This window comes from Mustela erminea, chromosome 1 (genome assembly GCF_009829155.1).
Source record: "Mustela erminea isolate mMusErm1 chromosome 1, mMusErm1.Pri, whole genome shotgun sequence".
Lineage (NCBI taxonomy): Eukaryota > Metazoa > Chordata > Mammalia > Carnivora > Mustelidae > Mustela > Mustela erminea.
In genome coordinates, this window is record NC_045614.1 from 92,181,158 (window position 1) to 92,207,086 (window position 25,929).

Below are 25,929 nucleotides of genomic sequence, written 5' to 3' on the forward strand. Positions count from 1 at the left end.
AAGAGCGAGCGAGTGGGGGGAAGGGCAGAGGGCAAGAGAAATCTCAAGCAGGTTCCCTGCTGAGCATGGAGCCCGACCTGGGGCTCCATCCCAGGACCCTGAGATCATAACCTGAGCTGAAATCAAGAGTCGGATGCTGAACCGACTGAGCCACCCAGGTGCCCCTCAAAATACAAGTTTTTATATAAATGTATAACTGAACATGGGCTTCATGGTGTTTCCGTCGTATCTGAAAGGGCTGTGAAAACACAAAATCTTGTTACTGAATAAAACTAGTGGTCCAGGTAGCCAAAGGTCCTTTCCAATGGCACCTAATTAACTTGTACAGAGCAGAAGTACCTGTCAGATAACCTTTAATCTATGAATTTATCCAAATTTTGAAAATGCCACAGGGGATCTGAGGAATCGCAACAATCCCAGATAACCATCCTGCAGTCAGGGGCTCTACACTGCTGTTCAGAGGGAGGCATGTGAGAAGTTAACAGTCCCCTCACACCTGGCTCCTCTGTCTTTGCTCGGCCCTCTCATCTCTTCAGTCACCCATGTCATGGGACACAACTCTGACAGTAAAGCTAAATCAGAGTGAAAGGCAAATGTTGAACCAGTCATGTTCAAACACAAGCTAGTGAATGAAGAACTTTTGGTTCAAAGGGCCAAATATTCTGCATTCCTGAGAAATCTCAACTGGTTTTTCATTCTGGTGTTTTCACACTGCATTTTGTTGTCACAAAAACTAGTTGGGTGTATATTTTTTACTGTAGATTTATCATGTCAAGATCTGAATGAGGAAACAGAAAGAAAACATTTTGTATCTATGTAATTTTCAAAAATCTGTCCATGAGAAAGGAGCCAGGTGTTAGTTTCCTACAGGGGGAACATTCTCATGGAGATACTGTAAGGCCAAGTCGGTCCACTTCATTTCTTGTTCCTTAACAGATTCCGTGGTGCCACCGTTGTCCTGTTCAGGTTCAGGAAGCTCATTCTGCAAAGGTACAACAGACATTCAGAATGCTGGTACACTCTGCATTAAGAAACCCCTTAAAACTCAAGAGCACTTTGGGTGCCTGGGTGGCTCAGTGGGTTAAGCTGCTGCCTTCAGCTCAGGTCATGATCTCAGGGTCCTGGGATCAAGTCCCACATCGGGCTCTCTGCTCAGCAGGGAGCCTGCTTCCCTCTCTCTCTCTCTCTCTGTGCCTGCCTCTCTATCTACTTATGATCTCTCTCTGTCAAATAAATAAATAAATAATCTAAACAAACAAACAAACAAACAAAAAACCTCAAGAGCACTTAGAAATCAAACCTCTGAGTTCTTAGAAACAGGCAGCATAACTGACAGAAATCTATCCTAAAGAAAGAACTAGGATGAAAAGACGGACCTTTTATCTCTTCTTGGGTAATCAGAGGAAAGAGTAGCCATCACCTCAGAGGACAGCTGTGAAACTAAATGGAGTAACTGAGATGGAGTGCTCACCCCTGCGGGCAGCCATCTGATGCTCAAGGAACGGCTGCTCTTATTACTAGAGGCTGGGCTCACCGATACTCAGTCCTTTTTTGGGAGGCTGCTTTCATTGAATACCACATTTGCTGGAATATTCCTTAAGTATAAGAAATGTATTTTTAACAAACTATCCCGTGCCCATCCTGCCAATGTTCTTATGGAGGTGAGTGGTGAGGGCTGAAAATGTAACATACTAGGTGAGGTGTCACCCTAGTGCTGGAGCACAGCAACACAAACCTCGGCAAATGACTGGTTCCTCCCCTGCTAGCATCTGTCTTAGAATGGTAAGCCATGGACCACACTTACTAGGGAATGTGACATATTTTTTCAGCTTGAGCTTTAATTTACATAGAACACTGTGTGAGTTTAAGGTGTACCAAATGATGATCTGATACATACATACTATGAAGTGATTATCACAATAGGGCTAGTTAACACACCCGTCACCTCATATAGTTAACTATGTTTTTATGTGTGTGGTTAAGAACTTTTGGTAGTTTCCTAATATTTTAAATTTAAATTTCTTATTACCAGGAGTATTTAAAGTTAGAGTATTTAAAGTTAGAAATAACATATGTCAAATTTCAACCTTAGTCCGTGGCATCAAACTGGTATTGAGTAAGTGGCAGCTAGAATTCTCATTGTGCACTCCCTTTTCACTGTTTTTCTGAACTTGAACTAAGCTGTGACCTATTATCTGATATGTGTATTATTCACTGAGCATAGTATCATCTCTTAGTCTTAAAGGAAAATGTGGGTGAGTGGAATTTTACTTCTCAGTAGGCAGCAGCAGTCTACTTGGAAGGTGCATTTTATTAATAGCTCTTCTCAGGGCGCTTGGCATGATCTGAAGATAAACAATCCCTGGAGTTTGTTCTCTGTGTTTTTTGTTAGGCCTCTACGACATAAATAGGATTGAAAATAAAAATTAATGCACAATTTTTAGATGATTTATTATGGGAGCGTAAAGAAACTCCCTGCAGAAGCGTTCTCTAGAGAGTGGGAAAGAAGAGTGTGTCCCAAGACCTGTTTGGTCTAAATCCAAGAGAAAACCCAGCTGTCTTCCAAACATTTTCCAGGGAAACTAGGATAGGTGTGTGTTTCGAGAATGTCTCTAAAAATAGCAAATGATCAATCACAGGTAGACAAATAAGAAATATAGTGTAAATGCCATTGCTTCTTGTTCCTCTCTATCTTTTGTACACTGAACTCTCATCTTCTGGTTTACTAACTTTGGTGTGGCAAACAGAACATGGCTCAGAAGTTTTGAGTCTACTCCTGGCATGACCCCTAACTGAGCTCCTCAAATCAACTCTCTGAACTACAGTTCTCTTCAAATAAAAAGTCAAACTATCCAGTGTCTCCTAGAGTTAAAGGAATCCACATCTTTGTGGATTTCTTTGCCCTACTAGTTTGTCCATTGACATCCTACTTCTAGTAGGGTTCACCAGATCATACCTTTAACCCACCATCCTTGGCACAAACTATAGCCTACCAGTGGTATTGCAACATCCTCATATGGCAGCTTATCTTCTCGCCAAGCATCGTCAATCAAATCCAAGATCCTTCCATCTCTCTGTACCTCACTGTCCATTCTTCTGCAGCTTTGATCTTGTCAGATCTGTAAGTCAAAGAGATTACTTCTTAAGCATGAAGACTGAGGAGGTGATGTAATCGAGCATTAGGCTTCCCCGGGCTTTTTAGCCTGCATGTATCTTTTGGTATAACATCACCCTGAGAAATGGGAAAGACTCATCTTCTCATCTGGGTCAGATGACAATCTAGTTCTAAGATCCCAGTCTCTCCCTACTGCCCATTCCCTTCCCCCAACCCATGGATGCTTTATAGCACATACAGGACAGACAGCAGACATAGCCTAGTTGACAGACCAATGTCACAGTGTGACAGAAGCCTTGTGTACAAGGCCACAGTATATCTAGAACATAGGTTTTCTCTAATTTGCATATTCACCTTTCCCTGTTCAGAATGCCTTCAATGAATCCCTAATTAATAACCAAGTCTCCTCTCTGTCCCCGTTAGGCTTTTTCTGCACTATGTTTTACAAGAAAGTCTCCACCTGCCTCAGCTTTAATATTAGCATTCCTAGGCACAGGAGCTAAATGAACGTACTGAGATACTGAACTGGGCTATGTGAAGTGACCAACTACAGAGCTGACAGAAATCCTCAGCTGAACTTTTAAAGGAAACTGTCTTTCTTAAAATAGTGCCCAATCCAAGTTCTGAAAGGAGCACCTGCAGGTGAACAACAGCAGCAGGCCCCCCGCTGCTCATTTCTGCTTCCCTTTGGGGTTCTTTCCTCTTTTAATGCTGTACTCCCTTCAATGCCTGGACCAAGTGGTCAAGATGTTACTTAGCTCCTTGGCCATGACTGACTATTTTTTCTCCTAAACATCTGCAGCCTACCTCTGGATTCCCTGTTTCCTAGTGTGGGCTCTGCTGCTCCATCATAGGTTCAATTTACTGTGTTCCCTGCCACAAAGCAGTCATCCTGATGGCCTGGAAACCAGTGGCACCAAAGGCACTCCCAGTCACTCCTAGTTTTTGAGGCTAGGAACATTCATAAAAGGAACATTCTTTAAGGGTGGACTCCCAACTCCTTCATACAGACCTATGCTTGGCCCCAGTAGCATGATTGCATAATAGCCCTAATGCCTGGGTAATAATTATTACAGGTTGGGGTTGGATAAGAGTTTTTAACCCCATGGTAAAGAGTCAGGCAAAACTGAAGCGTAAGGTGCCCAGCAATTTTGGCTACCAGTGAAACAGTTGAAGCCTTGATGTTTCACTCAAGAATTAATCCAGCACTACCCCATGGATAACGCAAAACAAGTATAAGGATATTGTCTTTAGAAAATGTACACACAGTTCCAGTTATATTTTTGGAATTCCTGTCCCACAAGAGCCCTTTTACCTGCTGCCAGTCCTGTGTCCCTGTTGCCCTGTCCCCTGCGATACCCTCATTTTTCCAGTTGATCAGAACTAGCTAATTCTCCAAGTCATACACAGATTCCACCTTTTTGTCAAGTTTTTTCAAGCCTCACTGAGCATTTGGCCCTTGAATGTCTCCTTCTTGTCTTTATGATCCACCTAACAAGTCTGGTAGTCTTTGTAACAGATTTCTCAGGTATCAGTGTCTACAATTATTACGTGTAAATATTGCAGACTCTTTCCCAAAGATGTGCTTTTGCAGCACATCTTTCCCAAATTTGGCCTCAATCTTTTCTCACCGTCCCTTTTCCAAACACCACTAACCCTGCCATATTTTCCAGCCTTTGCACTTAAAAGCCCTTTTCCTCCTCAGTAACGCTTATTTTCCTTTCAAACTCAACACTGGTGTCAGCTCATCTGGTCAACATCTCATTTCCAGAGTCAGGCCCTAGGGTGCCTTCACTCTTCAGGGGCTGGCAGCGTGGAAAGAATCAAGACAGCCAAAGTCCAGGACACCGCCACTGTCCAAAGCACCTGTCACACTCGACAGAATGAAACACTACCACCTTCCTGAGCAAACTTTCCTTACACATGTAACAGTTCCGATGCCTAGAACGCTCGTTACAATTCCTTTGTTTCCAGCTAAACTCCAGTCTAAAAAAATTGGCTCCCAGGTCGTCTCCTGCAGGAGGTCTGCTCCTAGACCCAGGGGGAGCATGGTACCCGTCCTTCCCGGAGTCCCTTAGCTCCCTGGGCGCAGCGAATGGTCCCAACTGGGAGCTTGTCACACTGTCCATTACAAGGTTTTCCCAAACCCGCGGCACGTGTGACCCCACTCCTGTGCTCTGCAATTCTACAAACGTATAGTCACATGAATTAAACGAGACGACCTTCTATCTAGCTAGAATTGACCCTCGCAGGCCACCACCATCCGTACACAAGTGTGGGCCCGCCCCCGTCCCGGCTTCCGGTTGGAGCTACCAAATGTGGAAGCGGGGGAGGTCCAGAACTGTCCCGCCAGAGCCCTTCCACCCTCCATGGCGTGCGGAAAGGAAAGTAATTGTGAAGATGAAGTGAGACATCGACCTCAACTGACGGAAGGTTGGAAAGGGCGACGCTAAGGAACCTACGGGTCCCCGTCCCTCCAAAACCAAGACTCTGGGCGCGGGAAAATCTTACCCGCGCCGGACCAGGGCTGCACCCGCTTCCACACAGCCCCTCCCCCTCAGCCTCACGTGACCCGCGCGCCTCTCTCACCGATCCCCGGATGTGGGTGAGCCCATATGCTTGCACTGAGGGGAGGCCTGGGAGGACACTTCAATTCAAAGTGAGGGGGCGGTGGGCGGAACGAACGTGGCGACGCCGGAGGCTGGACGTCGGGTCGGCGGTGACGCGCGTGCGCGCCCCCAGCCGGAGGTAACGGCGGGAAGCCTCGGGGGCGCGCTCGCGCGGTCCCAGTAACCGCATGGGCGCCCGGTGGACTGGCGAGGGGCGGGCGTGTCCTGGTCCGGAGGCAGCTCTGGCTGCGGTGGCGCCGCGGGCTGCGCGGCCGTATGGCCCGGGGCCGGCCTCCGCAGCAGCCCGCTGGCCACCAGGCCCGCCCTCGCCGGCCCGGGTCCGCTGCGGCGCCGGGCCCGTCGGCCTTCCCGCGTACGCCCTGCGGACCCGCGAAGGCGGATATGGCCTTGCCCGGCGCGCCGTCCCGGCCAGCCAGGTGGTCAGCCCCTCCCCAGAGGCCGGGCCGGCGGGAGGGCGGCGGGGGGTGCAAGCAGCTGCCGCCGAGTCCACGTCTACCGCGGCGGAGCCAGCTGCGGGCCGCTCTTCCTTTGCAGAGGAGGGACCCCCGGCACAGTCCTCCCGCCTAGGCTGCCTTATCTGGTTAGCTTCCCAGCATTGTTGTGACTTAGGCCCTTGACCGCACGTGATGCCGGTTCATTTAGGAGGGAATTTTAGCAAGTCTTAAAAAGTGAGTTGATGTTAGTACAAGAGGTACGGAAAAGTGGCAGAAGTCTTGAAGGATTGAAGAAGTTGAGAAGCCCTGAGTTTGCGGATTGGTCCATAAAAATCAGGGGTGGGAGATAAATGATAGGCTGAGAGTTTAAAAGGGACAGTTCCTTAGGGGCACTTTAATCGTGAAGATATTTGAGGGCAGTAAATCTAGGCTCAGTGTTTTTCTTACATTCCTTACAACAGAGTAAAAATGAGTCTGCTGTCAGTGACTGGTCTTCATTTACATTTAGGGTACCCTTACGTGCACGAAATAGTTTTCATTGAGCCTTACATGCAATTCCTTCAATTTCAATCCTTTAATAAAGCAGTTTTGTAGGGTAGGTACACTGCTGTTACAGAGTTCCCCTCGTGCTTGCGTTCCATTTTATACATGTGAAGAGGAAGTCATAATAAGGATCATACTACATATTACTTTCACATATTTACATATACTTAATCATAGCTGTAGCTTAATGGTATAACAAAATACATGTATTTTCTTACTTGAAATGCAGTGCCGCCTTTAGATTTGTGCAGCTTCTTACCCTTTGACTATGTCACTATCCGTGATCAGTATAGTAAAAATGAAATTAAAATGGGTTAGAGATTCATAAACCTCTATTAGACATTCACACTACCCTTAAAAATGTATGTAGATTCAGGTTTTTAAAAACTATTTCTAATAATTGCATGTTAGTTCTACTGTGCCATTTTCCTTCCATTAGAAGACCTTTGCTTTGTCCTTCCCTTTCTCATTTATGTAGTAGTGGTAGCCCGCTGGGACAGCATCTGTAATCCACTCTGATATATCAGAGTTGCCTCCTTAACCTTTTAAGCCACCCAGGTGCCTCCAGAGTTACCTACTTTAAAAAAAAAGTCAGCTTGATTTGAAATTCATCTGAAGCTAACATGAACAGAGGTTGCAGGGATTGAATTTATTTTTAGGTTGTTTCTTTTTTTTCTTCTGAAAGCTAAATTTGCTTTTTTGATTTTATAAAAGTGGATTACTGTCATCACACCTATGAAAATTTGTAAGAATTCCATGTTAGTATTCAGTCTGGGTTCAGATTTCCCCATCTGTCCCTTTGAAATGACCTTTTACAGTTAGCTCCTTTAGATCAAAATCCCTTAGAGGTCCACATGTTGTATTTGGTTGATAAATTGTTTAAATGTTTTTTAATAGTGCAGTTCGCTTGTGTCCCCCCCCCCCCACCCCCGGCAGTATTCTAGATTTAGCTTAATGCATCCGCATGGCATCCTTTTAACAAGTACATCTTTCCCTTTAAACCAGTAGTTAGATCTAGAATTGCACTGTCCACTATGGTAACTACCAGCCAGCTCTGGCTATTTAAATTAACTAAAATTAAATAAAATTAAAAATTCAGTTTCCTAGTTTTGTTAGCCATATTTCAAGTGCGCAATAGTCAAAGGTGCCTCATGGCTACCCTCTAAATGGTGCAGACATAAAATATTTCAATAATTGCAGAAAGTTCTGTTGAATAGCTCTGCTCTGGAAGATCAGACTTAACCTCAAATTTATTTATTTTTTTGTGGGGGTAAAGATGATTCCTAGGTGATGCAGTAGATAATCTATTGCATTAATTGTCAGAGAGGCATGAAGTGTCTGAGCTCTCTTGTGTTAAGATTGAGGAGTGTAATGCGTTCAGGTATTGTTAGCCCAATCCATCCATCCTGAAATTCCCCATGAGCTTTTCACTTAATGGTGAAATCTTTTTATGGATTTAGATAGCCTATATCCATTATTGCATTAGGGATTGCAGAATGGTGATTTTCTAATCCTATCATTCCTTCAGTATTACCTAAAAATCTTCTATGAAGAAGAACTCTACCCCATCAGCTATTTGACTGCCATCAGCTATATGAAATATAGCTTGTACAGGAAAAGCAAGAAGAATGCTTAATTCTTTCCCTGTTTTCAGACTACAGTAATGAGGTGGTGGCCTACCAATCTCCAAAGGTAACCATGAGGGGTTTTGCCTTTTTTTTTTTTTTTTTAAATCTTCATGGACTTGACTATATTTAAACTGTTTCAATTTGTTGCAGTCTTTTTTTCTTTTCTTTTTTTTTAAATACTCAAATTGCTCTGCCTTTGGTCAGTGGCACCTCTTTATGTTGGCTCCTGTCCATCTTCATATGATCAGTAGTCTTTGATAATTCATTTCCCTGTTTTCTGGTAAAACATGTTCTTTCATCATTTATACATTAATGGCTACCAAAAAGCCCTGGTTCCTTTGGGTGGGAGATGGTATTTAGAGACCCTCTTCTGGGTGCTAGAGGTGCTCATGGTGCCAGGTTGGTCAGTGGTTCTAGGATTTACAGTGGCCAGAGTTAGGAAATACATATATTTTTAAATATACAGAATTCACACTGATACTTACATTTTAATTTAATTTTTAAATTAATATAATTTTTATAATTTTATAATTTTTATAATTTTATAATTATATGTATTAATTATAAAATTAATATAATTTTATAATTTTTATAATTTTTAATTTAATATATTTGTTTTTATGTTTGGGTCTTTTAGTTTGCTGAAAATCTTGGAACCTAATATCGTTAATATAATTACTTTTTTTCCTATCCTATATTACATATATTGATTTCAGATTATACCAATTTTATTATTAACAATATGATTCCTGCATAGTTTTTAGGATTTCTTTGCAGTTATTTTTTATCTTTAGTTATATTCCACTTGGGATTACAAGTACAATAGAATTTTTGCATTTTAAAGGTATGTGAAACATTTTATTATATGGTTAGTTTTCCACCTTGATATCTAATTGATAGTTGATTTAATTTTGTTTCCCAGTTTTTCCAAACTGCTTTTTTCCCCCCATTTGGATTTGATTTATTATATGTAAAACATTAATATAAAACTAGTACTATAAAACACAGATATCCAGAAAAGTTTAGTGTCATTCCTCTTTTCTCTACCCTAGTTCTCTTTCTTTTCTTTCTTTCTTCCTTTCTTTCTTTCTTTTACTTTTTTAAAAGAAAATAGTTATTTTGAGAGAGAGAGAAAGGACAAGCAGAGGAGCGGAGCAGAGGGAGAAGTCAACTCCCAACTGATCAAGGAGCCCAGTGTAGGACTTGATCCCAGGACCCTGGGATCATGACCTGAGCAGAAGGCAGATGCTTAACTGACTGAGCCACTTAGGCACTCCCTAGTTCCCTTTCTTATAGGTATCATATTTAGTAGCTTGGGTTTATCCCTCCATAAAAAAAAATGCATTATCTGCTTGCTTTTCCTCCCTAGTAATATATGCCTTGTAGATCCTCCTAAGAAGTATGTTATCTGTTTTTACAGCTTCATAATATTCCATTGGTAGATGAATATTCAATTAGTCCCTGTTGATAGGCATTTGTGTTGTGTGCAACTGTTGCATATAGTACTGTGTGTCCTTGTACATATGTGATTTTGTATTTTTGCCATTGTGGCTTTGGGAAAGCTTCCTAGAAGTGGCGTGGTTGGATCAAAGGGTAAAGGCGTATTTTTTAGGTGCTAAGTATTGCCAAAATCTCAATAGAAATTGTATCATTTTCCATTCCTGTCTATAATGTATGTGAGGGCCCTTTTTCCCATAAATATAATTTCTCATAAGAGTATATTGTCCATATTTTGAGTTTTGGCTAATCTAAATACAGAAGAAAAGGTAACTTGGTGTATTTTAAATTTGTATTTCTCTTCTTGTGAACAAGATAGAGCACCTTTTCATGTGTTTTAGTTAATTAATTTTAAGTGTTTATTTTAATTTCCATTAATTAACATACAGTGTTATATTAATTTCAGGTGTACAAAATAGTGATTCAACAATTCCATACATCACCCAGTGCTCATCAGGACAAGTACACTCCCTAATCCCCAAACCTATTTCACCCATTTCTCCACCTACCTCCCCTCTGGAAACTATCAGTTTATTCTCTATAGTTAAGAGTATGTTTCTTGGTTTGTGGCTCTCTCTCTGTCTCTTTCTTCCCTTTGCTCATTTGTTTTGTATTTTAAATATATGAGTAAAATCATATGGTATTTATCTTTTTGACTTATTTTACTTAGCATTATACTCATTATACTCTCTATCTTCATCCATGTCATTGCAAATAGAAAGATTTCATTTTTTATGGCTGAGTTATATTCTGTCATATGTATATATCCATGGAGATATGTATATCAATCCATTATGTCTGTGTATATTTATCTCACCTCTTCTTTATCCATTCGTCAATTTTTGGACACTTGGGCTGCTTCCATATCTTGACTATTGTAAGTAATGCTGATCTTATATGTTTAAGGTCATTTGCATTTCTTTTTTTGTGAACTACTTGTTCATAACTTGTGTGCATTTTTTATAGATTCCTTTTCCCCCCTCAATTTTTATTTTAATTTTATTATTATTTTTCAAGATTTATTTATTTTAGAGAGAGAGAGTGAGCGAGCTTGGGGGAGGAGCAGAGGGAAAGGGAGAGAAAAACTCAAGCAAATTCCACATTGAGCACAGAGCCAGACAGGGCCTTGACCTCAATACCCATGAGATCATGACTTAAGCCGAAACCAGAGCTGGATGCTTAACTGACTGTGCTACCCAGGCATCCCTTCTCCTCAATTTTTAGATGCTTTTTATATATTTGGATAAATAATACTCTCTGATGAAACTTTCAAATATTGTGGTCTTTAGACTTCACTTATGCAATTTTCCTACGTAAAAGTGTATTTTTACCTACTCTGATTTCTTAGCTTCCTCCTTATTCTTTCTGGATTTTGAGCCATAGTTTGATCAGTGTTTCAAAAATTCCACTTTTATTTTGGAAAATTTCTTTGTTACTGTATCTTTGATTTTTTTTTCCACCTTAAGTTTAAGTAGGAACCTTTCTGGGCAATGGTAAATTATTATTTATTGGAGCAGCCAGTTTATCAACCATAGTAATTCTGACAGAGCCATAGATCTTTGTAATCATGGTAATGCCAAGACAGGTAAGGGACAGAGCATTGTTAGCCTCCTTTAAATGAGACTTGTTAAGTAGCATATCCCTTCTGTTAGTACACATTAATTCATAATTCTATCCAGAGATTTTATTTTCTTCCTGTGTCCCATTTTGTGAGTAATTTGATCATGGGTTTATACTTGGAATATTTTTCCTGATCTGTAAATGAAGAGTTTAAAGAGGAGTCCTTCAGATCCTTTCTAGTTCTTAAATTCCAGTATGCTAATGAATTTCAAAGCTTTGCCTTTTATTAGATATCCTATCTGGATTCTTTTTCCCCTAAGATTTAAAGTGTGTTTTCCCTGCTTCCTACCCTGTGTTCCCTTTAATTCTTCTATTCTAGATTTCACTGATTTAAAATAGCCTTCATTCCAAAGGAGAGTTACAATAAATAACTTAAAAGAGTTATAATTAATAAGTTATATTTGTTGAGGTCTTGGTTTAACTGCAGAAGTGACAGTTGTAGAGCTATACAGTTTTTATGTAACCACGTTAGCATTTTACATTAGTGGCAAGGAGTAGTAGATTACAAATGGTGAGTAATTTGCATTTATTTTTATGAACAAAGAGTATCTAACTTTACATCGCTATTACATGGCACAGGCAAAAGAAGAAAGCAGAGTGACATAGTATATAGAGGTGAATGAGGCTCGGTGTGGTTAGGAAGGAAGCGGTGAGAAACTCAGATGAGAAGAGTCCACAGAAAATCTGAGCCCTTGCTATTTACCTGATCCTAAACAATGAGAACTGATGGTGTTTGGCAGCTGTTCAAATAGATGGTGAAGGAAATTGGTAAAGAAACACATTACACATTAGATCATTTTCTAGAGAGAATGTTGCTGGTCCTCCACCCCCAATTTTTAAAAACAGAGATCTCTGTTTTAGTCTTGGACCATTAGTTTTACTTCTGAAATGGCAATTTCCAAAGGTGTGGGTTATTTTCACTATTGTGTTACTGCCATCTGGTGTCCATGGTGGTGAGTTTGCATTTTTTCCTGTACCCAGACTTTTTCGTTTGGTTTCATTTATTGCGAAGAAGACACTATTAAGCCAAAAGGAAAGATTAAGGTATTTTAAGATCTGGAATCCTGTAAAATTTATGAAGATTGCACATTGGTTGGGACTTAGAAGTTACTGCTTAAGTTTGATCCTATGACTCTAATGTATAGTTTACTGTAGTCAACCTATTTAACCCTCTAAGCCTCAGTTTCCTCAAAGTAATTGTGTCTGTCTTTTATGAGTGTTATGAAGAATGAATTAAACAGTGTGTAGGAGGCAGAACAGTCGTGCACTCAGTGACTATTACGTTCTGTCGTAAACATTGCTAATTATTAATAATATCATCTAGAAAATTATTACTATATATTACTAAGTATGTGTTACTAATTTATATTGCTAAATATATTAATGTTTAAGAATGAAATGACCTAAAGAAGTATAATTTTACTGATGATAGTTTTTAATGTCTGTAGTAGCGCTGTCCTTAGGAATAGCACTTTTTTATGGATTTAATAAATATCCATATACAGTAGGCAAGAGCATGCTACTTACAGTGGACATTGGCTACTAGAATGCCATGATACCTTGGGGACTATAGTTCATACTGCTCATTTTACAGATGCAAAAACTGCAGTCCAAGGACACAAAACTACTTAGTTGCAGAATAGGACTCTCTCCTGGGTTTTTTATCCACATGTACTGTGTAGACTGGGCACTGCCTCGCAGCTCCCCAGAGTAGAATAAGACATGGAATCGGGATTGTGCTGTAATTGACCATATCAGGGTTTGAAAGAAGGTGGATTAGAACATGAAAACCTCTATCTTTAAGTGTTTATTTTATTTAACATTGGTGTAAGGTGAAGGATCAGCCAGCTGTAGAAAAAGCCTCTCTGTCATATTTGTGCACAAATAGTTAAGTACTTCCGTTAGTAACTTTAGAAATGGATGCAAATAGCATGCAGTAGTTGTATTTTCCAATCTTCCATTCTCTTCTCTGTCTCCAGGACACTCTGTCCTCACCTTTGTCACTACATTTATCATACTGAGGCAACATTCTTGGTTAATTTTTTCTTTCACATACTTGACTATTAATTCCTTGAAAAGGAGCATGTCTTTCATCCTTGTGTATCTGGTGGTTGGTATGACACTGAATTCTCTGTTAAATGAAGAAATCCCCTTCCAGAGCATTGTAATTTTTGAATGAGGCATTAGGACGAATGGGTGGAACCTTCCACCACAGCTTTTGAGAATTACCTAAAGACTAATTCAGGGCTGAACCCTAAAGGCTTAAGGAAAAAAGCAGTGTCTCAGGAGTGAGAAGTAGTTTGACATTGGTTGATGTTTTGTAGAATTGAGAAACCAGCAAAGGGTACTTCTTCTCTTTTTTTTTAAGCAAAGGGTACTTCTATTGTCATTTCCGAATTGAAGGGTGATCTTTCACCTCTCTTCCCCACCTTCCTTTCTTCATGGTGTGACTTTCCCTTTCTATGGCAGTCTGTTCTCTCTCCTTCCTTTCTTTCTGTACTATGCCCTTCTCTATGACCAGCTTGTACAAGGGGGTTGGGAAGAGGGAGGGGAATTGTGATAAGTTCAGCCAAAACATCGAACATGTGCGTGCCATACTGAAACACTAGGCTCTCGAGCTGGAATACAATTAAATTTCTGCCCTTGAGGGCTGAATAGTAAGGAAAACGTGTGTGCAAAAACCTCATTCCGGATCGATGTAACTCCTGTGAAGGCACCTGTTAAGGACTAGCAGTGGGGAAGTAGAGAGGAGGGATGGCCTATAGAGTTGCCTTTGAAGGGAGGGAGAATGTTCTAGGAAGCTTCACCGGCCTGTCGTCTGAAGGGTGTGGGTAAGATCTGCCATGATGGACCAAGGAGTTCAAGCTCAGGGCATTTAATCTTTTTATAATGTCTCTTAAAATAAAAAAATCTACTTTTCCTCTGACATGTGTAATCCCTAATTCCACTCATTTTGTGAGAGGCTTTGTATCACTGTCCCTCTGCTTCTAGCCCCCCTGGTTCATAGGGGTACAAGAATGAGATACAATTACTATCATGTGGGGAGAGTATCAGCACAATTCAGGTCATTGTAAGTTACTTTCTTTCAGCCTGAAGTGTATTTGGTTTGAATATTTCTTGAAGTGGTGCTCCTTGACTGCTTCTATAGTCATCCTAAGATGTGCTATGTTTTCTCAAAGTTATTTGTTACTGTGTGCTTTCACATTCTTAGGTTTTTAAGTAGGACTGTTAGAACTTAAAAAAGGTATATTCTCCTGAATAATTTTTTTTTTCTTTCCCAGTTGCCAAACCAAAGGGGATTTGGCGATGGAGGCTTTGTTGGAAGGAATACAGAATCGGGGACATGAAGGGTAAGTTTGTTATTGACCTTAAACTTCTCACTAAATTATTTAGTTAGTTTATTTATTTATTAAATATTTTATTTATTTATTAAAGATTTTATTTATTTATTTGAAAGAGAGAGAATGAGAGAGACAGCATGAGACAGGGGAGGATCAGAGGGAGAAGCAGACTTCCCACTGAGCAGGGAGCCCCGATGCTGGGCTGGATCCCAGGATTCCAGGATGATGACCTGAGCCAAAGGCAGTCACTTAAGCAATTGAGCCACCCAGGCGCCCCTCTCGCTAAGTTTAAAAAGCATTTCCAAGTTATGCCTCTGATCATTTTGTGCCATAGTATAGAAGCAAAAATGCTGAGTGGAAGCTCAGCCGATCCACGTCCTGTCTGTGGACAGCATCTCTCTCTGGGGTGTTTGCCATATCTCAGCAATGTGGAGCTAGCTGCTTGCTTTCAACCCACTCTCAATTTTCTCTTCAAAAGCGAAAAGTCAAAGTTCAGAAGTTTTGTACATTAAGAACAAATGCTTTTATAAAGAAGTATTTAAGCCTTCTAAGCTACAGCTTTCTGTGGCTATTTCTGGAAACCTGTTTGAATCCAGTACTTCTTTGTCTACTTCTTTTTCTGCCTCTGAGATATCTGGCATCTCCTGTAACTGTGAAGGACAAAGGTCAGTTTACAATAAGGTCGGTTGCAGTAATTTTCTAGTAATAAGGGGAAGAATTAGTTGAAATACATCTGCCTCAAGGATGCGTTTCTTGAAACAGTTCTTAAAATTGTATTGTCATTTTCCCAATAGCTTCCTCACTTCAACGGCTTTTTATTTTGGTTAGCTAAAAATGTGACAAGCTTGCCTGGATTCTTCCTGACAGTGTTTCTAAAACATTACAAAAGGGCTAGTTGTTGGTTGTGGAAGTATTGCTCACAAGCCTGACTTAGACATCAGTCTTGTGTTTGACAGAATGACTTAGGCTTCAGAGTTGGGTATTAGAAGAAAGCAAGGTATGTAGGGGAATAAGAAATCACCTTAATATGAACATGGAAGGGAAAAGCTCAGAGATCCTTTTCCTTGTCTCTAATAAGTTCTTTATTGACATCATTCTACCTCAGCAGGGTTTACATCTGCTATATTTTTATACAGGAAAGAGGAAAAAATCATGGGCATGTGTTCTTATTTACAGGGGATTTTTGACATCCTGTGAAGCAGAACTACAAGAGCTCATGAAACAGATTGACATAATGGTGGCTCATAAAAAATCTGAATGGGAAGGGCAGACACATGCTCTTGAAACTTGCCTGGACATCCGTGAACGAGAACTTAAGGCTCTTAGGGGTCAGTTGGATATGAAACACAAAGAGGTAAAGCTGTTGATTCACTCCTCTTTTTGGTATTTGACCTTGGCTTTTATATTAAATATGTTTCTTTTTTAAGAAATTCTTTGTTTAAGTTCAACTTAGTTAACGTGTACTGTATTACTAGTTTCAGGAATAGAATTTAGTGATTCATAAGTTGCATGTAACACCCAGTGCTCGTTACGTCACGTGCCTGCCTTCAAGCCCATCACCCAGTTACGTTATCCCTCACCCCCCTCCCTCCAGCAGCCCTCAGTTTGTTTCCTAGAGTTAAAGAGTTGCTTATGGTTTGCCTCCCTCTCAATTTTCATCTTATTTTTTTCCCTTCCTTACCCCTATGTTTATGTGTTGTTTCTTAAATTCCACATAGGAGTGAAATCATACAGTATTTGTCTTTCTCTGACTGACTTATTTTGCTCAGCATAATACCCTCTAGCTTCATCCACATTGTTGCAAATGGCAGGATTTTGTTCTTTTCGATGGCTGCATAATATTCCATTGTATATGTGTGTCTGCACACACACACACACACACACACACACACACACACACCCGCCTCTTCTTTATCCATGCATCTGTCAATGGACATCTGGGCTCTTTCCATAGTTTGGCTGTTGTGGACATTGTTGCTCTAAATGGGGTACATGTGCCCCGTTGAATCACTTTTTGTATCCTTTGGATAAATACCTAGTAGTGCAATTACTGGGTCATAGGGTAGCTCTATTTTGAACTTTTTGAGGCACCTTCATACTGTTTTCCAGAGTGGCTATACCAGTTTGCATTCCTAAGTATGTTTCTTAAATATTTGCTGAAAAAAGCATTTGTATGTCAAGTTAGTTTCTATATTATATTTTAATTCTCATGGTTTCTTTTAGGAGAAGAATTTGTTGTGAAAACACATAAGCATATTAATATTTATTTCAAGTTATATTTGTATATCAATATTTATTTCATATTACCTTGCTCACATAGAATACCTAACTTCTTTAAGAAAATGTAGAGGGTGTATAGCCGTTATCCTATTACATGCCTTTATTAACATTGACTTGAGTTTAGTGAACATTGCTTTTGGCTTCATTTTATGGCTAGGGTAAAAAAGTTAAGCCCAAAATTTAGTAACTTGCCTCTTTGGGTTCGATTTAAAACGAAATTCAGAAAACCCTTAAAAAATTTTTTCTTTGCCCTTGTTGAAAATTGGGAGAAAAGAAAGAAAAGAGAAAAATAAAACTTACTTGCAATCCCACCACCACAATTTACTAATATGCTGATGGATTTCTCACAGTTTAGCTGATACAGTAAAAAGAAGAACATAGAATATTGGAAGGAAAGCAGAAAACACTTCTAAGCCCAAGAATTGCTTCTAAATGCCTGGCATCAATGTCCATGTGAGGGTTGGAAAAGTTGTAGGGAGGCCCTGGTCCCACGCCCCACTTTGCTGGACTCCTACAAGTAGAATCACCACACATGAGTACTGTTGACTCAGCTTACTCGGGGACACTTCTGTGAGTCTACACACTGACATTATGATTCTTTTGATGACACATAGCAAGAGTGTCATTTTAAAAACGTTTCATGTAACAAGGAGAGGATTAGTCATCATAAAAAGTGTTTTATGCTTGTCAGGGGAATCGCTCAGTGGCTGGCCATTTGCACTTTGGATCAAAGCAGTACAGAATACAATTGGCCACATCAAATTCAGTTTTCTGTGAATGCCATTTGCTAAACTGGAATTTATTTTAAAACTTGAGTAGACCTTAAAGAATGTATTTTAAAATTATACCTCATGTAAAGATGTAGAAGATGGCAAAAAAAATACATGGAATGATAATCATACTTGATTTTTTAAACATTGTAATTTAGGTAGGGTCAATGCTCCTTGTCTGGTAAGCTACTTTAGCTACCACTTCTTTATTTTTCCTGGGGTGAAACAAAAGTAGTTTTGTTTAGTAAGTCAAAGTGATTCGGTTTCCTAGCTAAGAAAAACAGTATATATATCTATCTATATATCTATTTATATATCTATATATATCTATCTAAGTTGTTTATTTTGTTAGAAACCCATTAAAGAAATTCCCACGTGTGTGATTATGAGAATATTTAGTCACTCTGAGACTGTTTAAACTTATTCCTGTAGCTTGGTTTTAATCTCAGGGGCATTACTACCATTACTTCATACCTTAAAAAGAAATTAAAGGGATTGAATGGATAGGTTCCATGGTAAGGATGTGAAGATTACAGTTTTGGCCTGGGGACATAAAAGAAATTTAGAATTGTAGCTGTCTGGTCAATTTACTGCTTCATTGATTGGGTTGCTGAAAGTTGATTAAGTTTCTAGAAGTAAAATGCTTTTACCAAATGCTAGTAATGGGACTCTATCCCATAGAGTTCTTTTGTGAAATTGTGTTGGTTTTTAACACGTTCATAATCTACTTTGATATAGGAGTTAGAAAATAGAGCTTTAAGTTTTTGTCATTCTTATTTGTTTGAAAGTTCTAGGCCTAGAAGCTGTGCTATGGTATGAACCAGTGCTACTCAAACGACACTGAGATGGAAAGCTTTCACCAGATTGTGAATCAGTATATTGCATCCTCCACTTCATGGAAAGTTTTGCTGCGTAAAAAAATGCCAGCTGCACTAAACAGTGTTTTTGGTGATGTCATTGCTTCACATTCTGCTTAAAGCTCCTTATCTTGCGCTGGATTGCTGTAGTGATCAGCTCCAGCCTATGTGCAGATCATGCTTGTAGGAGCACTAGCATAAACAGTTCATTTTGTAAGTGAATGCTTTAGCTGTTTTCTGATTACATTGTTGGGCTTGGCTGTTTCTTCTGGTGATAGATAACTCCTAATGCCATGCAGAGCAGGCTGACCTGATGAAATGAGTGAGGAACTTGGAGTCCTAACTCTGTCTCTTTTCTGCTGATTGGCCTTGGACAAATAGTCTTAACATATCTGAGCCTGTTTCATCATGTGTAAAATTGGGATATAATGTTTTTGTCCCAGGGTGGTTGTGAAGAGTGAGTTACTATTTAAGAAAGCTTTCTGAAAACTCAGTTGTATCTCAAACAATCTGTTATTTCAGCTCTTTCTTCTATCATCCATACTGGCAGTTTCAAACCTTAGCTCCTATTTTTCTGCCCAATGCCATTCCTCACTCTCAGCATTCATCCTCTTTTTCTCCTTTTTTTTTTTTAAAGAAATTTCAGTATTGGTGAGTGCCCATTATTGACTGGATCTTGGTACAGAAATAAAATTAAGCAATCTTATCTCCTCATTTAATATTTATGCTTGCCACTTGTAGTAAATAAAAAGATAAATGGTTCTGGAAGGCTGGTAAGAAAAACCAGTAATCACCTGCCCGCCCCTCAGAAAGTGGGATTCTGGCTTCTCTGAAGCAGTCATTTCGATGCCTTTAATTCTTTCTTTTGGTATTTTCCCCATGTTTCTAAGTGGCATTCAATACTGATTTTTCTGAATTTTCAGTTTTAGCTATTTCTCTAATGACTTGCTGCTATAAGAGATGAGTTTTGCTCTTTTATATAAAATTCACATCCCCTTATCCTGCCAGGATTATAGATCTTAATTTTTGGTTAAATTAGCATTTAGTATTTACATCATTAAAATGGCAAATATTATTCACATCTGAGTCAGTGTAATGATAAACTTATTTCTTAAACAATTTTTTGTCTTCCTGGGAATTTTCATTTGCTTTTAAAAAATGTACCTACCACTGATTCTTCCCAAACTCTCTGACACAAGTGTAAGTCTTCTATGTATCTTCAAATATATCAGGTAACCTATTTATGATTTCTTCTTCTTCTTTCTCTTTTTTGGAGCTTGCCATTCTCAAATAAGGATAAACTGTTATCTAGGTTAGCTGGATAGCTGTTATTTTGGCAACTCCCTTCACCATTATTCTGAAGTTTTTCCTGCTTTTCTCCTTTTTGTCTCTTTGGACTCTGTCATCTTTGTTTATTTCTCCATTTTTGGTAGAGCATACTTTTGAGATCTTACATGTATAAAATATCATTATTCTCTTTTTATATCTGATTGAAAGTTTGATTGGATATAGAATTCTGCTTTCAAAGTAAATTTATTCAGGATGTTTTTAGTTAAATATGAATCTTTCAGACTTTAATATCTGGTAAGGACAGGCTAGTTATTTTGGGCCAGCCCATCCGCTGAGGCCAACTACATAAACTAAATTAAAGAAAAAAAAAGTCTGCTTGAAGTAGAGTACTAAACAAGCTAGTGAAGAACCAGGCCAAGATCTCTGCTGGCTAGAGGTTGAGGGAGGAGCCTAGGGCTTGGGACAGTTGAAACTAGAGAAGGTAGCTCAGAGGATAGAGACTAAATGAGGTTTTTGATAACTTCAAGGTGCTAAGAGAATAAATGATTTGGTGTCCAAGGCAACTCTGACCCCTTCTCACTTTGGATTGGGACCCCAAAAGGCAGCACCCTAGGAGGGAGGATGGGCTAGATATAGAACAAGCCCTCTTGAAATCACCACTCAGCCACAGGCATTTAAATTTCTGAAATTAGTTTAAGGTGATCTTAGAGTGCCACTGTCTCTAAGCATGTCCTAAGTGCTAAGGCTTCTGTGAACCTGGAAAAAGTAAGCTTAAATTTTCTCCAAAGGGGGGAAAACACCATTCTGGGGCTTAAATTGTTTCCTCAAATAATTTTGCAAATACAACACTTGGTACCCACTCAGAAAGTAACCCCTGACACAGAAAGACAAGCGACAAAAATGCAAAAAGGCAGAAGCAACAGAAGATAGAAACAGGCCCATGGCAAATCTAGATACTGGCATTACCATGCTCCGACTTTGCAATAGCTATGTTCACTGTGGTCTAGGAGATAAAAGATAAGATTGAGCACTTAAAGAGTGGAAAATTAAAAAAAAAAGTGAAATGAATTGAAATTATAATATTGAAAAATAAAGTAACTGAAATTAAGGCCTTTAAAGATTAAAAGATAATTAATGAACTTGAAGATAGGTCAGAAGAAAATGTTTAGTATAAAGCATGGACAAATGATGGAAAATATAGAGGAAAGATAAGAGAAAGAAAATTCAGTGAGAAGGTATAATATGAGTATTTTTGGAATCCCTGAAGGAGAAAAAAAAAAATGCAACTGGACAGAAGCAATATTTGAAGATAAATTAACTAAGATTTTGCCACAAGTGAAGAAGGTCATGTATTTAAGAAGTCTGAGAATCTCAAGCAAGATAAATAAAAAGAAATATTTACCTAGGTTGAAAACTAAAAAACAAAGAGGAAATCTGAAAAACAATCAAGGAAAAAAAAACATTATTTAAGAAGAAAAAAAGATTATCTACAAACAGCTCCGAACAGCTGACTTGTCTCCTAAAACAGTGAAAGCCAGAAGACAATAGAATGATCCTTACAAAGAAATGACTTTTCCCCCTTGCCAAACCAAAAATCTATACCCAGAGTAAAGATAAAACAATGACATTTTCAGATGAATAAAAATTGAGAATCTGTCATTGACAGACCCACACCAAGGAAATACTAAATATTCTTCAGGCAGAAGGAAAGTGATCTCAGATCGAAGCTCAAGAGATAAAGGAAGAAATGAAAGGCAACAGTAAATATTTGGGTAAATCTGAATATTGACTGGATATAACAATAGTAGCATTTTCAGTTTAACATATATGTAGAATTATAATGGCATTTAAGTCTGGTTGGGGTATAAATAGAATAGAAGTATTTCTTTAGTCCTTGGGTTGCTTGGGAATTGGTAAAAACGACTAATGTTAGATTTATTAAGTTGCAAACCCATGTTTTAATCTCAAGAGAACTGTTTAGAGTATATATTGATACATTAGTAGAGTACATATTTTATAATCTAATAAAGGGAGAAAAATGAAATGATAAGTTAAAATTTCCAAAGAGGCCAGAAAGGCCAGAAAACGATCATAGAGCTCAGTAGGTACACATTGCACCTAATAAGATGAGAGATTTAAATCCAGATGGGAGGTTCCCTGCGCTCTGAAAGTGCGCCTGATACCACTTTGCTCTTACGAAAGACTGGTATCATTACCTGTTTTCGCTAGCTGACAGAAACCTGAAGAGAATTTCTACTTTCATGAAATGATCACTGTTCTTTGCTGTAGCCATTTTGACTTGCAGAAGGTTTCACAGGAACACTCTATTTTCAGATAATGGGGGAAACCTTGTAGGTCCTTTAAATGTAATTGCATACAGTGGCCTAATTAAAGATGAAAATTGTCCAACTGGGTAAAAATAAAGTCAACCATTTGGTGTTCATAAAGATACAGCAAAATTGTTCTTGTAAGAATTTTGTTTCTCGTTTTTTAAACTGAGATAAAACATATTAGTTTCATGTGTACAATGTAATGATTCAGCATTTGTATATATTGTGAAGTGATCACCACATTAAGTCTAGTTACCCTCTGTCACCCTATGTACTTACAAAATTTTTGTGGGTGTGGTGAGAACTTTTATTGCTCCAAAGATTTAGATGCCTCTATTTTCTCCTTTATTGATATTGCTTATTAGAATATGAGTGCTAAGGCATTTGGTGATTGATATTTTTATTTTATTTTATTTTAAATTAATACATACAATATAATATTAGTTTCAGGTGTACAACATAGTGATTTGATATTTATATACTTGATGAAATGCTCACCAAAATTATAGTTATCATCTGTCACCAAAAAAAAAGTTATTATAGTATTATATAATATATTATATAAAATATATTAAAGTTATTATAGTATTATTGACTATATTCTCTATGTAGTACTTTTTATCCTTGAGAGTTATTTATTTTATAATTGAAAGTTAGTAGCTCTTAATTCCCTTCATCTGTTTTGCCCATCCCCCTGCTTTCCTCGCTTCTGGCAACTACCAGCTCTCTGTATTTATGAATCTATTTCTGTTTTGTTTTGTTCGCTTGTTTTGTTTTTTAGATTACACATATAGGGGAATGATGAGAAGTTTTAAGATCTGTTTCTTGTTTGTTTTGTTTTTGAAATTGTCATTCTATATTGTGATTATTACCTAGTATTCCCCATTTTCCCTCTCCCTCCTCACTTACTAATAGATGAAATTCTAACCAGTTATGGAGAGACTTAGAGAGAGACTGATGGGTATTGATGGAGGTGAGGGCTGGTCATGAACCAGCTGTGGCTGGTATTAAACTATTGAAGAATGGTTTAGGATAGTGCCTTACTCTGGTTGGTGGAACTGATTTCTCTGAAGTGAGGTAAATGATAAAGTTTCTAGGCTCCTGGTATCTTTCCACCTGACATTATTATTCTGTTCTTTAATTTATATATTTTTTTTCTTGAAGACTCACTGATCTTTGTTCAGTATTCTTAGTTTCCAATGTTGTTATAACTTTGTGTATCTAATTTTTAATGAGTTTTTTTAAAATAAAAATTGTTAGGGAGAATAAATCAAATAGCAAGTTTCCATTTAAACCTAGAGATTTTAGAAAGTTTATTACATAATTAGATGTTTGACTTCCTAAGGAGTGGGGTATTACCATATACCATTGAGAACTTGTTTTTATGGATAAGTACAAAGGTTATTTCCATTTTTTATGTTTCAGGGGTATTGTTTCAATGCCAGTAATAAAAAATGCTACTACCTTTTTGCTTCTAGGTTGGAATGTTGCGTCAACAGTTAGAAGAACATGAAAAAGTCAAACAAGAGATGGCCATGGACTATAAGCAGGAGTTAAAGAAACTACATGAAGAAGTGAGATTTTAATTCTATTATGTATTGTATAATTCTTTCTCTTTAACCACTAGAATTTTGTCAATGTGCCCGTTTCTACTTGATAAAGTAGGAAGTATATAATCCATGGGAGACACAGGGATAGAAATCTATTTCTCTGTTCTGTGAATCCAGGCAAAAGAGTCTTGTCAAATTATATGTTTGGTACTGTCTAAACAGGGATTCTAAAATGTGTTTCTCAGTTGAGTACCTGAAAGAAATAAAGCTGTTTTTATATAATACTATGAAATACTGTTACCATTATTGGTATCAATATTGAAATAATGATATTTTAGTTTTTTTTTAAGATTTTTTAAATTTACTTGACAGAGATCACAAGTAGGCAGAGATGCAGGCGGGGATGCGGGGGCGGGCAGTGAAAACAAGCTCCCTCCCGAGCAGAGAGCCCGATGCGGGGCTTGATCCCAGGACCCTGGGAGCATGACCTGCACTGGAGGCAGAGGCTTTAACCCACTGAGCCACCCAGGTGCCCCGATATTTTAATTTTTGAGTTAAATCAGTTACTAGATTTTAAGTAATGGAGAATCCAATATATTCAGAAGCATTTTGGGATAAATAAGGAAAGTAAGAAAATTCTAGCAATTTAATATTATTCCTCAGATTGGGAAAAAAACACTGCTTTTATTTTTATTTAATTCCACAATACTCCTGTCCTGCTTATTGAATATCAGTGTTCCACAGGAGAATGGCTCAAGAACCACAGGGGAGGAATTTTTATTTGCTGCCTTTATCCTGGGTGTGGTTTATGGGGTCCTTAAGTGCAAGTCTATTGTAATAAAAGCCAAAGTTTTGTTTAAAGAGTATTTTTCCCTCAGTTTTTTTCTTCGATGCAGTATCTTTCTCTTCTAGTGTTTATTTTTTATATGCAGGTTTGAATTGTTTTGTATTTAATTTGCAAATCTAACACGCTCAGTCTATTTTCATTAGTACTGTTTAGCACTGCTCTTGCTTTCATGATACCAATTTGTTCCACCACCACTGTTTACAAATTCTTAAATTTTAAGTCTAGAAATAACTGTGTCTACAGTTAGGCAGACTGAAGAGAAGCTATGAAAAACTACAGAAAAAGCATATAAGGGACTTCAGAGGAAATGCCAAAAATCACAGGGAAGATCGTTCCGAAATTGAGAGGTTAACTGGAAAAATAGAGGTATGTTCATAGTAATAATGTCTTCGTAGTGGTTGTCAGCCTTCCTCTAGGAAGGTGCTGTTTCTAATAGTCCTAGTTCTGAAACCGATTTTCTACCATCTCCAGGACTGCCGTGGAGCTATTTCAGAGGTACATCCTGTCATCATCTAGTCGCCTGGGGCTGATGGGGTTACTTGCTATCAGTAGTTCTCACTAGGGCAGTACCACCCTTTGAGAGCATTTGGAAATGTATGGAGACATTGCTTTGGTTGTTCAGATGACTGAGAGTGAAACTGGTGTTGAGGGGACAGGAACTAGGGGCACTAAACCAGGGAATGCTGAGGACCATTGCATACAGGAAGAGTTATCGTACCCAGAATACCAATATTGAGAAGTACTGACCACCATTTCCTAGCGGTCTTCCGTGGGCAGTGTCCTTGTCTTATTTATCGCCCAACAGAGTTGGGGGCTGAGTAAATGTTGAAAGTACATGGCTTTTTGTACAGAGTACTGTGCCTATCAGATTGTTTATCCTCAGTTCCCATTTAGATGTAGTACGCCCTTTACCCCCTCTTTGCTGACTTTTTTATTAACAACGTAAGGGAGGTGGCGAGTTAACACTGCCAGAGGTAGATGAAGCAACAGCGCAGGACTGTCACACTTTACCCTTTCATCTGTCACTCCCCTCCTCTATCCGTGCCATTGGTTCTCCAGTGTCTTTAAGAATCCCCGAGGTCCTCTTTAGGCTGTCAGAGATTCTGCTCCAGTGTTATTACGTGAGACCTAGGAATCTGCATTTTATCCACCTCCCCTGGCTGATTGTAATTTGAGAACCATTGCTCAGCATCTCTC

General features: G+C 38.8%; 2 protein-coding genes across 16 annotated transcripts in view; one reads left to right on the forward strand and one right to left on the reverse strand.

Annotated features, from left to right (window-relative positions):
* Positions 1–799: 799 nt before the first annotated feature.
* ANAPC13 (anaphase promoting complex subunit 13) lies at positions 800–5,792 on the reverse strand. Of its 5 annotated transcripts, none has more exons than XM_032333680.1 (3): positions 5,627–5,714; positions 2,994–3,119; positions 800–982 (listed from the first exon to the last, which is right to left on the reverse strand). In XM_032333680.1, exons 2-3 carry the CDS (start codon positions 3,090–3,092, stop codon positions 857–859), a joined length of 225 nt encoding a protein of 74 aa, XP_032189571.1. In that variant the 5' UTR covers positions 3,093–3,119; positions 5,627–5,714; the 3' UTR covers positions 800–856. The 5 variants fall into 5 exon arrangements, with proteins under 5 accessions (XP_032189571.1, XP_032189599.1, XP_032189590.1 ...); XM_032333708.1 differs by having other exon boundaries at positions 5,534–5,652; XM_032333699.1 differs by lacking the exon at positions 5,627–5,714 and adding an exon at positions 5,032–5,140.
* CEP63 (centrosomal protein 63) overlaps positions 5,617–25,929 on the forward strand; it is a 61,428-nt gene continuing 41,115 nt past the window's right edge. For 4 of the 11 annotated variants that reach the window (XM_032333573.1, XM_032333640.1, XM_032333645.1 and 1 more), the window contains exons 1-6: positions 5,872–6,161; positions 14,749–14,817; positions 15,985–16,162; positions 23,814–23,909; positions 24,976–25,098; positions 25,204–25,227. In XM_032333573.1, coding sequence (XP_032189464.1) covers positions 6,001–6,161; positions 14,749–14,817; positions 15,985–16,162; positions 23,814–23,909; positions 24,976–25,098; positions 25,204–25,227 — 651 coding nt within the window. In that variant the 5' untranslated portion in view covers positions 5,872–6,000. The other 7 variants (XM_032333584.1, XM_032333656.1, XM_032333602.1 and 4 more) reach the window with 5 other exon arrangements.

Excerpts from the sequence above, each read along its gene's own strand:
- ANAPC13 (XM_032333680.1), bottom strand. The coding sequence starts at position 3,092 with ATGGACAGTGAGGTACAGAGAGATGGAAGGATCTTGGATTTGATTGAC. Across the intron at positions 983-2,993 it reads AGGATGTTGCAATACCACTG|AATGAGCTTCCTGAACCTGA; the intron begins GTAGGCTATAGT and ends GTACCTTTGCAG.